Genomic DNA, 12,535 nt, shown 5'->3' with positions numbered 1-12,535 from the left:
CACACTAGGATCCCCTGTGTTGTGGGGCTCAATCTCTTTCGCCGTATTAGGTACATACAAATATTTCAAAGTTTAATTGCCATTTAAATATTAAGTGTGCATATGTGCGTGTGTGTATGCGTGCGTGTATATGAGTGTGTGTGTATGTGTGTATGTGTAGATGTTGTATGAGTGATTATTTTAATAGTCAGTAAATGTTTAAATTTATATTTTAATCAAGATATTATTGTAACGAGATTTTCAGTTTCTAAGTAGTCTAGATTTAATAGCCAATTTGTAACATATTTTTTACAGCGGAACTTGGTCATAGGAAAGATATTTAGTTTTTTGTTCATTATGGAGTAAAAGTGAGGTCCCATGAATATAAACGCCTTGCTACCGAAAGACATATTACAGCTATGTTTCCTCCATGCAGGATTTCTTCGAGTGCGTTCGTTCGTTATAATTGTGTTTGGAGCTATTTTATGGAATTTTAGAATTACTGCTAGTATGTATAGCTGACGCACCGTTAGTATACCAGCCTCTTGATACAATTCTTTGGTTGGATATCTTAAATTCTATGTATAAAAAAAAAACAATAGGTATCTGTCTCATAAGAACAGGGTGTTGGTGTTGTTGCAATAGCATAAAATAAAGACAATATAAATAAATATAATTTTATTCAGTCAGCAGTTTTATCACTTTTGGTGGAGTCAGGTTTCAACGGTACGACATCTTTTTTCTTTGGCGTAAGTACCTAAAAATTTATAATTAGTTTTCTTATAAGTAACTAAAAAAATATGAAATAATAAAATTTCCATTATTTTCAACATGAAAAGGCAGGCAATAGAAATACCTACATAACAAATTATATTGACGTCAAGAAATCTCAACTGTAAGATATTCAGAAATTCCATAGTTTGATAAAATATGTTTTATGAAACTCTAATCGATGATATTATAAACAGAGTTTTTGAGCCTTAATTACTACAATCACAGACTAATTGGTAATAATATACTACGTATACAACTACAATGTTATGAACTTACCTCTTAACATAATTCTGAACAAAATAGAAAAAGGCAGATCTACAAGAATACATGCGGCAATCGTGACAAAAGCACACACAACTAGATAACCACAGAAGTAGAACATCTGAAATTATAAAGTACATAATATTATTGTATCTGATTTCGTGTTTCTTAGAGGTATATCACTTGACACCTTTAATTAAATAAAAAGTACTTTGAAATCTTCGTTAAAATACCGTAAAATTTAAAAATCATTAGAATACAGAATACAGATCCAGAATAATTATTGGATATTAATTATTTATTAATTAAGGAATTAAGAATATAATACATATTATCGTTATCAAAAGTATAATATACATTAATTTCTTTATAATATATTTTATAAAGCTATCGAATAAACAATTTAAATATTTAAAGTGAGGTAAAGAAACATTGCTCATATTTTTTTTCAAGAATTGCAAATCTTTATAATTTGAATTTATAAATTTAGACCTATTATTTTATTTTACAAATATATTATATAAAATTAACTTACAATATTCCCAACTGTGAAGTAAATGGGGGCAACTCTGCTAGAATTGATAATGACCATAATGGAATAGTGCATTATGTACAAAGCATAGGATAAACGGGCTGGTATCTTCCACATTTTTAGAGATAGAAACCAATTTATTGGTCCTGGAACATAAAATTATAATGAATAAAAAAAAATACAAGATGCATTTATCTCATCTACATGTCTTTTTGAGAAATAAAACTACTTAATATTATAGTAGGAATTATACCCTTAAAATATAAATTAGAATTTGGATATTGTATCAATCAAACTAGATTAGCGTCGTATGGACATGCGCAGGGCCAGACTCCGACGACAGGCAACGGAGGCATGGGCCAGACGGCTAGCGAACGCGCAATATGGCATGATGTCTATCCATGCCATTTTGCCTGTATTTAAGGAATGGATGACAAGGCGCCACGGCTCGCTCTCATTCCGTACGACACAGATTCTGACGGGGCATGGTTGCTTCGGTAAGTATCTGTGTCGAATAGGAAAACAGCCAAATGCTGCTTGTCACCATTGTGACTGTGAGGAGGATACGGCTCAGCACACCTTAGAGTCGTGTCCAGCGTGGACAGCAGAACGCGATGCACTACGTCCTATGGTTGGATCTGACCTCTCACTTCCGATCGTAGTTGGTGCCATGTGCGAAAGAGAGGACGTGTGGATGGCAGTGCTGTCTTTCTGTGATGCAGTGATGTCACAGAAAGAAAGTGCTGAGCGTGACCGGGAGCGTAGGAATCCCGTGCGTCGCAGAGCACGCCGCAGGGGACGTCGGGTCACTTAGTAGACCCGACGAGCTCCTGCCTTTATCGTTGCAGAGTGTGTGCGGTGGGGGCTGCGCTCATTCAATAGGCGCGCGAGGGGTACCGTGAGCGTTCCCACCGGAGATCCCGGGATCCCCTCTTTACTTGCGCGGAAGTAGGCCACCGTGAGGTTTTAGTCAGTATGAGTCTGACATAACCGTGCTGCTGCCCCCGAAGCAGCCGGTATTCATGAGAATTTCCTCACGTTAAAAAAAAAAAAAAAGATTAGCGTCGTCGTAAGATTTTTGAAATTTAAGTTTGAAATCGGTCCACCCGTTTACGCATGATGCCGTAACCAAGGAAAAACGGGTTTCATTTTAATATATTATACATATATATACTAGGTTTCCGCCTACGACTTCGCCCGCGCAGTCAAAGAAAAACTCGCATAGTTCCCGTTCCAGTGGGATTTCCGGGATTACGTCATTTTCCTGGGATAAAAAGTAGCCTATGTCCTTTCTCGGGTATCAAAATATCTCCATACCAAATTTCATGAAATTTGGTCCAGTAGTTTAGGCTTGATTGAGTAACAGACAGACAGACAGAGTTACTTATACAGGGTTACTTGTAAAACACCGGCAACCTCGCAGGACAAGATAGGTAACATCATAAGCACCAACATTTGTTCTACGACTTTTGATAATTTGTTAGATTTTATTTTCATACAAAAATAAATATTCATTTAATTTTCCGTTTGAATATTATAAGCTCTACGCCTCCCAAAAATTACGTAAACAAGAAGCGAACGAGAGGGGGAAAGGGGTGTCCCGTCGTCCATCCGATAATGAATAGAACATAGACTTACAAATGTTAGAAGAGTACAATAAAAGTTTAAAAAATCATTTAGAAATAATTTATTGCGTTATGCCAAAAGTCGTAGAACAAATGTTGTTACTTATGATGTTAGCTATCTTGTCCTGCGAGGTTGCTGGTGTTTTACAAGTAACCCTGTATATAGATTGTAAAATATTAATACTTACTAAACAATTCAACCTATATACAAAAAAAAACTATTTCAACTCACCTGCATACCCATGAACACAGGAAAATATAACCCATCCCAGTGCCAAAGCCCACGCGGGTCTTACAAACGAATTGATCAAATTATCTGCTGTTTGATTATCCCAAGTTGACTGCATTATGGGATATGAACTGTAGACTGTTAGTGCTTGTACAGCTAATACTAAGAGCCAGATAATTATGTTCATTATCTGTGAAAGAAGAGTTATTTAAATTAATAAACATAGAAATAAAGAGAAACGTTGATTTTCTAAAGGTTAGATTTGCATACAACCTAACTCAAGAAAACATTCTCTAATGTAAACCTCAATTTGCTGTCGAAAATTAACCTAAAATGTATCATTTAATTTTACCAAAAAATGTTTAATTAGGCGCTTAAGAAAATCATAAAAGTTTTTTAAACACAATAAATTAGATGACCTAATTAAGCTTTGAAAACTTCTGAAAGGTAAAACTGGAAATAAGGTCTATGCAATATAATAATCATTTGGACAAACAACAAAATTACTAAAAAAATCTCTGAATCACCCTTAAAATTTATCCGTCCAATAAAGTAGGTACACGAACATTTTAAAATGTCACCTATAAACTGACAATTAGAATACATTTTTGAAATGCTAGTTTAATACGTTATTCGATGAATAAGTTTTAACCAAGGATTAAAAAATCAGCTCTAAAACAACTTTTCTCAATTATTTACCTTTGATATTTCCACTTTTTCATTCCGCCACACATGGAGTAGATATCCAAACACCATTCCCACTAAAAATGGTGGTGCTCTTGTTAACGTATTGATGTAATAATATATTGTGTAGTACATAAATTCGTCTGTACGACTGAAAAGTAAATATAATATTATAAGAAAATAGTTTTTTCAAGCTAGCTGAGTTTCGGGTGTAAGGCAATCCCTAACTATTTTATATTGAATATTTAACAAATTATTAAAATAACACAACTTAAAATCTCGTTTTTACTGTAAAAATAGCATAATATATTTTATATTTTTAAAACCAATAATAATTAAAAGAAGGTAATAAAAAAAACGATTTCAAGGGTAGCAAATTATAACATAGGTCAGTAAATTACAAGTGGAAATTATTCATTTCTTATATAATTTGCCAGTTACATACCAATCGATTCTTTGACTATAAACAAAATATTTGATCAATATATTTATCAAGCAGCATAACAATATTAACAAAAAAAAGCATTGGTGGTTCAGTGGTGAGGACTGAGGACTTCAAATCGATAAGTAGAGTTCGAGACCAGGCGATCGTGAAGGAAATAGATTTTTATCTGCGCATATTATAGATGATGATAGCAAAAATAATTGACAAAAATTATAATAACACTAGCTGTTCCCCGCGGTATCACCCGCATTGCTCCGCTTCTGTTGGTCTTAGCGTGATGATAATATATAGCCTACAACCTACCTCGATAAATGGGCTATCTAACACCGAAAGAATTTTTCAAATCGGACCAGTAGTTCCCAAGATTAGCGCGTTCAAACAAACAAACAAACAATCAAACAAACAAACTCTTCAGCTTTATAATATTAGTATAGATAATAAAATTCCATACTTAGACATCATGCTAGAAGGAAAGTTCTTAACGAAGTTATAAATAGTGGCCGCTGTTATAGAACCAAGCAAACCAACGGTTAGACCAATCCATGCTATATTACGTTTACCACTAAGTACCCAAAATAGTACGAGAGGTGATAGTATGTGTAGTTGAACGTCTATCGCCAAGTACCATGTTATTGAGACACACTAAAAGCGAAAAAATACTATTTTAAACTAGTTACAATAGAAATAGAAGTAGAAAAGATCTTTATTGAAAAAGTTTAAAAATAATACAATTTATATTAAAGAGTAGAGTTAATATTTGTGTGTTGGAAAACTTAGTGATCGTTGAAATTCTAGTAAATTCGGAACATCCTGAATTAAGTTACATATTAACATTTATTTTTTAGATTACAGATAAAAGTTTTAAAAGGACGAACTGTTACTGAAAAAAAATGATAAAATCATTCTAATCTTAAACATCACATGGTACCTATGAAATTAGGCAAAAAAAATGTAAATAAAGTACCAGATCATAAAAAATCACTCCATAATCCATACCTACAATTTTATTATAATATATACATTCATATCAAGAATACTTACAACATTTTCCGCGTTCAAATAATTCTGTACATACAAGAAAGTAGACCACCAATGCGCTCTACAATTTTCCGCACTTTTAGCCACAGATTCCCAAAATGGACCATCAGATATGTGATTAAGTAATGTGGCTTCGAACAAAATCGTCAAAGCGAGTAATGGAAACATGCGCAAAAGACGATTTAGGTAAAACTTGTGGAGATTTTTCAAAAGACCGACTGAAACAAAAACCTTATCATAAATGGTACAAAAAGAAAAAAAATATAAATAATTATGTACATTGTACGTATTTTATATTAAATTAAAACGTAGGGAAAAAATATAAAAAAGCACCGTGTCACTGATTTATTGTTTGATTTAAAGTACAATCACAGAAAAGGATTAAAGTATTAGAACTTGCAACATTTTTATCATGTGCATTAGGGAGTGATTCGTAACAATTATTTTAATTAACTTATTGCTTATCTAAGAATGCTGTTAGTCACTAGTAAACTATTAAAAAAAATGTTTTCAAAGACAAAAATTCTTAAACACAAATCAAGAAATTACATGTTACAGTTACACAGTTTTAAACATGTAATTTCGTGTTCATAATAAAGACTCATTTAATCACTGAAAATATAATTATTATCTAAGTTTTAAATATTGTTCAACCTACTAGAAAACAACATACAGTAGCCATAACCAATATCAGCTCATAAAATAGTCACTACAATCTCAAGGGCAAATTAACGAAATCACAAGAAATTCTCTTATCTGCGATTATACATTCACTTTAACACCTTCCTACTGAAATTTCCAAAGTCTATCGAGATAGTGAGGTAATAAAGATTAATTATATGACTTTTAATACTAAATCGACAGCAACATTATAAAACTATATATTACGTTTAGTTAAATAAGAAACTGTTGAATTACATAAAAGTGTTATAATAATACTTAATATTATTGTCTTCGTAAATTTTCTGCGTCAAAAGGATGCATTCTTGATGCTTTTCTCATTTAAAAACTATGGAAAAGATTGTGAATGACAAAAATGTTATTTATTGAAATTTTGTATGATTGGGAAAGAAATGAATATTAAATAAAATTAATAGAAAATAAATACATAATTCATAAATTAAATGACAATTTGGTTCCTAAAGATTCTACATCAGAATGAAGACCTACGCTTTCCATAGACTTTCAACATTAAGTACCTTTGTGATTCCGTTAAAGATTGGATATAAATAAAGGTATACTTACAACTATTTGTTTTACCAACAATGCAATAAACCGCAAGCAAACCACTGAGCATAAAGAACGTATCTACAGCAAGATGCCCTGCAAATACCCACAATGATTTCGCAGACGAGATCCACTGCAACGAAACATTTTGATATTTAGTTTTATAGCATTTATATGTATTTTATACGCTTTATAAATCAGAGAGCAGAGACAAACGTCGAAACGCAAAAGAATAGAATCCGCTATCGATACTTATTGACGTAAGTGTATGATGTTTCGCTAAAGATTTGGTTATCCTACCAACGACGACGACGCCTACGAAGAAAATTTTCATGGAGTCGAAATTTAATAAAATTAACTATTTCACGTAAAAAGTCCACTGTGTTGGTAACTGTCAAATAACATCATAACAAAACGAAAGTGTAGGTAATTTGGATTAGTATAATACCCGATAAAAACTTAAATACTAAAAGAATTGCCAATCCGCGTGGACCCCCAAGTTTTTAATATAAATAATATAACGTCATTCAAACATTAGATTTATCTAAGATAATTTCTATGACATCTAAATAGCCACTTATCCACAACGAAGCAAAATCATGTAAAAAACAGGTAAGATCCTTGCTTTATACAGGGTGTCCCAAAAAGTAGTGATGAACGGAAGCTGGGAAGTAGAGGACCCAGAGGGCTATCCGAATCACCCCCATGTATGTTATGCGATTTTTCGTATTTTCTGAGTTATGGCGTTTTTTTTAATTTTTCACCTATCGCCGAGTACGATGATATTTTCACTCATGGTGACGTCAATTATTGCGCTAGATGTTTGATTTTTTTGTGTGCTAAGCTGAAAGATAGGCCAATTCACTATGGTTACATTTACTATCGTTAGATCTTCGAATGAAATTAAAAAAAAAGAATTAAATGCCAAGAAAGATAAAATTACCCAGTATGTTCACAACTTCAAGGGCCCGTAAAAAAATAAAATCACATAAAAAAAGTTTTCCATTTTGCTTTTAAAAACTTGCTCTATCTATCAGAGAGCTACTCTGAAAATTTCATTTTATTATTCAGAAGGCTTCAATCGAAAAATTGAAATCTAAATGTGGTAAGTGCGAAAATTGAATTAACATGATGATTAATAAAAACAAATTAAAACCAATAATAAGGTGTTTAATTACCAGAAATTTTTAGAAGGACCCCGCTGTTGCTCAGTGCAAGTGCGACATCACTGTAAAAAGATGTCTTTTAAATGTCTGAATGCCCTTTTATCATTTTTAATGGTTTCTTCTGCTACTATGAATTTCCGGGTTATTTCGTCCAAATTGTGGCAGTCTCTCGTCTTTGTAGTATCCCCACGGAAAAAATCAATAGGTTTTATGTCTGGGGACCATGGAGGCCAGGCTAAAGGGCAAAGATACCCTGAAAGATGGATTGGTCCTTGCAGCCTGCGCATGCGTCGGTGACGACTGCCTTAAAAGCTCGACCTAAACCCCATAGATTCGTTTCAATGGAGATACTAAAAAGAGCTCGGCTACTTAAAAGAATGCCGCAATTTGGACGAAATAACCCGGAAATTCATAGTAGCAGAAGAAACCATTAAAAATGATAAAAGGGCATTCAGACATTTTTACAGTGATGTCGCACTTGCATTGAGCAACAGCGGGGTCCTTCTAAAAATTTCTGGTAATTAAACACCTTATTATTGGTTTTAATTTGTTTTTATTAATCATCATATTAATTCAATTTTCGCACTTACCACATTTAGATTTCAATTTTTCGATTGAAGCCTTCTGAATAATAAAATGAAATTTTCAGAGTAGCTACCTGACAGATAGAGCAAGTTTTTAAAAGCAAAACAGAAAACTTTTTTTATGTGATTTTATTTTTTTACGGGCCCTTGAAGTTGTGAACATACTGGGTAATTTTATCTTTCTTGGCATTTAATTATTTTTTTTTTATTCTATTTGAAGATCTAACGATAGTAAATGTAACCATAATGAATTGGCCTCTCTTTCAGCTTAGCACACAAAAAAAAATCAAACATCTAGCGCAATAATTGACGTCACCATGAGTGAAAATATCATCGTACTCAGCGATAGGTGAAAAATTGAAAAAAACGTCATAACTCCGAAAATACGAAAAATCGCATAACATACATGGGGGTGATTCGGATAGCCCTCTAGGTCCTCTACCTCCCAGCTTCCGTTCATCACTACTTTTTGGGACACCCTGTATATCTATTATATAATAAATTAGTAAATAACAAAATTATACAAACCTGACCAGCTTCAAAAGAATTCAAAGTAAACGGTTGTGATGAAAATGAATGGCCCACAAGTACCCATAACATAGATAATGCTCTTATATACCATCTACACATTCTAAAGAGCCAGGTTTGGTGGATATATCAAAAAATGTTTTGGCATTTTTGAGAACTGAGAACGAAAGCAATATCTCATTTGATTGCTTTGAATCTGAAAATGGTAATTTTAAATGAAATCTGAATGTAATTCATACAATATTTACTATTCATACACGTAGAATTTCAAACTTTATGAATCATTCCTCTTTAACCAATAGAATACATTATCATTATATTAATGCTTATTTATATATAATGAGCCCTAAACCTGTAATCCAAGTTGATCTATTTATGTTTTAGTATACAGAATTATCTTTATATCTCAATACTACTATCTTATATTCAATAAATCGATCTATATTATAGGTAAGTATTACATTCTACTGTTTTTCAGGAAGTCGTCATTAATGTATAGAAAAAAATATTTGTATTTAAGCGGAAATTATATAGTGCTTAGTAGATAAAATGTTGTTTTGTTTCCTGTAAGTCTTACCTGCACTTTTTTGTCTAGTCACAATATCGTAAGTTGTACTGATGATTGTCAATAAACCAATAAGGCTAAGAATTGTTCTGGAAAGATAAGTTAAACACTAAATAATAATCACACAAAACAAAAACATATCATAATATACTTCACATTAGGTGCCCCTTTGCTTGCTCCGACATAAAAAAAAATCTTGGCATGTCAGGTCGAAATTAAAAATATTTGTAAACCTCGAAAACAATTTTAAGTAAAACCAAATTAATTAACCGACTTCAAAAAAGGAGGAGGTTATCAATACGGCCGGTATGTTTTTTTTATGTATGTACACCGATTACTCCGAGGTTTCTGAACCGATTTACGTGATTCTTTTTTTGTTCGATGCGGGATGGTGTCGAATTGGTCCCATAAAAATTTTATTCGGATAGGCCCAGTAGTTTTTATTTTATGAGCATTTTTGTCTGTATTTGTAAATGTTGCAAGTGCAAGTTTGAAGTCGGTTGTTTTTAACGCAGTTATGACTTGTTTTAATAAATTAAATACATACACTGCAACCGTATCTCCTGTTACCCAAGGTTTATCATTTGGTAAACGGCAAAAATCATCTTCATATTGAAATCCCAAAGAAGTAATATTGAATAGTAACCCATCTATTGCCTCTTTTGTTGTGCACGGCTTTGGTATACATAAAGATAATCTTAACCTAGTGTTCGTTAAAATAGATATTACATTCCTGAAACAAATTTAGTTTGTATAAACTTTTTCTACCTTTTTTACAGTATGAGTGCAATTGTAGAAGGGAAATTAGAAAGGCTTATAAACCTCTCAAGTAAATGTTGAATTAGCCATTACATAATTATTTCAATAATTTGTATTATAATATAAATTGATGTGCTTGTAAAATAGACTACTGGTACCTATATAATGGAATGGAATCTGTGTTTAAACTCAACACAATTGTTAATTATTAATTGTTATATTATTATTTATATTTTCAACAATATCAACCCCTTTTTTCTTTGCTTCTTATTCATCTTCTAACAAATTAAGTTTAACATAGTTCATATTTAGTAATCTGTAGTTTAAATAAAAGCAATAAATGTAATATCAATCTACAAATTACCTGTTATCAATCCCATTACTCATCTCATATTGTTCAATAGGTTTCCATTCATTTTCACTCAATCCATGTTTTATAGGATTAAGCCATTGTGGAATATTCCTGTTTCTTTTAGGCTCCAAATTTGGAGTTGTTCGTATGACACAGTATTTTCCACTTATATCCATTTCATTATCTACATTTTGATTTATTTCGAGGCATGCAAAATAATTTCCCATGTCTAGTGTGTTTCCTTTTAATAGACCTCTTGGAATTCTTAAGCCAGCATCTAGAACTGAAAATTATACGAGGTCTTGATAATTATCGTTAGCGAATTTCCTTGTGTATTAAATTTAGTTCTAATAGGTGTTCTATTAACGTTATCTTCTTAAGTTTAAGACGATACAGATATATAATTACCTACTTTCATTTTTACACCAACTGACCTATATCATGCATAACATTAAGCAATTCTTCACTTTAGTTATAAAAAAAAAAGTTATGAAAATAGTATCTAGGACTCACATTGCGCCAACAAAAAGGAATCGTTCGTAACCAGATAATTTAACTGCTTCTGACATTCTTCCGAATCCAATACTTCTTCATATAAATGTTTATCAAACCCCGTTGTAGGAGGATCTAAATTTAATGATATATGACCACTAACAGAATGCGATATTAAAATTAAAAATATAATTAACATTGTGACACAATTATCACTCAGTATTGTTTTCTACTTAATGAGAAGCATTGATATATTATTATGCAATTACCGTTAATAATAAAACCGAATTTATCAGGCTATCGATAACCATGTAAAGAAAAATTCCGCAAAGATTAAATCCAACAAGACAAAGGGTAAGTGCACTTCGTAGATAATAAAAAAACGCTAAACAATCAGTAATTCATACTTTTCTTTCATTACATCAACGAAAACGACGTCTTTTCCCCCACATAGAGTAAATAAACGTCGGGTTGAATTCCATAAGTAGGTATGTACAACAATCAAAATAATTAAAAGTAGGTAGGGTCCTTAGTATATCTATCCTATATCACAGCCTATATGTAGGTTCTAAGGATAGTAGTAGTAGTAGTAGTAGTATATACCTAGTAGTAAATAGTAATATATTTTTACATTTTTAATACAAAAACCAGCAAAGGAGACGGCAGACGGCTTTATCGTGATCATCGTAGCCTTTATGCAATTGCAACGTCAGGGAACATTACCATTGTTTTGCCGGGCTTTGAGAGATGCGTAGGCTCTTTTTTTTTAAGGTATCCATATTATCGTCTACAGATGGAAACACCCACAATGGCAAACTGGTCTACAAATCAAGAGAAGTCAGTAGGAGGCTCGTCATAGAAAGAAAGAAAGAAAGAAAGAAAGAAAATACGTTTATTTGGCAATCAGTAAGACACAATCATCACAAGACATTAATAAAAGCAAAACAAAAACATACAAAAAAGAAATGGAAACAATAAAAAAATAAAACAATGTAATATGAAAGTGCCCCGGTATCGCCAAAAAGGATCAAGTTCAGCATGTGCCAGGCATATTATGCCTGGCGCTGGTTTTCAACAAGATCCCTTTAATTGTCTCTTAATTTGTCATAGAGTGAGAAGCTTCGCGTAGCATTTAGCTCGGTCAATGTGGACGTGCCTTCGTAATCGCTGCCTTGGCATAGTGGTTAAAGCGTGAGCGTAGAACGAAAGAAGCAAGTTTGAGGTTCGATTCCCGGTGGAGACGAAGTAAAAATGCCTCGGTCTTGCAGCACACACTAGGCTGATCATCTACTTGT

The 12,535-nt window shown here is 32.5% G+C and overlaps 1 protein-coding gene across 1 annotated transcript; it reads right to left on the bottom strand.

Annotated features, from left to right (window-relative positions):
• Positions 1–692: 692 nt before the first annotated feature.
• On the bottom strand, positions 693–11,439 carry LOC123693646 (O-acyltransferase like protein-like). Its single transcript, XM_045638831.1, has 12 exons — positions 11,262–11,439; positions 10,761–11,031; positions 10,185–10,370; positions 9,650–9,726; positions 9,164–9,268; positions 5,571–5,785; positions 4,981–5,171; positions 4,100–4,235; positions 3,404–3,590; positions 1,550–1,692; positions 1,030–1,135; positions 693–736 (listed from the first exon to the last, which is right to left on the bottom strand). Exons 1-12 carry the CDS (start codon positions 11,437–11,439, stop codon positions 693–695), a joined length of 1,839 nt encoding a protein of 612 aa, XP_045494787.1.
• Between the last annotated feature and the right edge of the window lie 1,096 nt (positions 11,440–12,535).

Source organism: Colias croceus, chromosome 8, assembly GCF_905220415.1.
Source record: "Colias croceus chromosome 8, ilColCroc2.1".
Classification (NCBI taxonomy): domain Eukaryota; kingdom Metazoa; phylum Arthropoda; class Insecta; order Lepidoptera; family Pieridae; genus Colias; species Colias croceus.
Note: the sequence above shows the minus strand (reverse complement) of the source record. Positions and strands in the feature narration are given on the sequence as shown.

Excerpts from the sequence above, each read along its gene's own strand:
- LOC123693646 (XM_045638831.1), bottom strand. The coding sequence starts at position 11,439 with ATGTTAATTATATTTTTAATTTTAATATCGCATTCTGTTAGTGGTCAT. Across the intron at positions 1,693-3,403 it reads CTGTGTTCATGGGTATGCAG|GACCAATAAATTGGTTTCTA; the intron begins GTGAGTTGAAAT and ends TTTATGTTCCAG. Across the intron at positions 1,136-1,549 it reads ACTTCACAGTTGGGAATATT|ATGTTCTACTTCTGTGGTTA; the intron begins GTAAGTTAATTT and ends TTATAATTTCAG.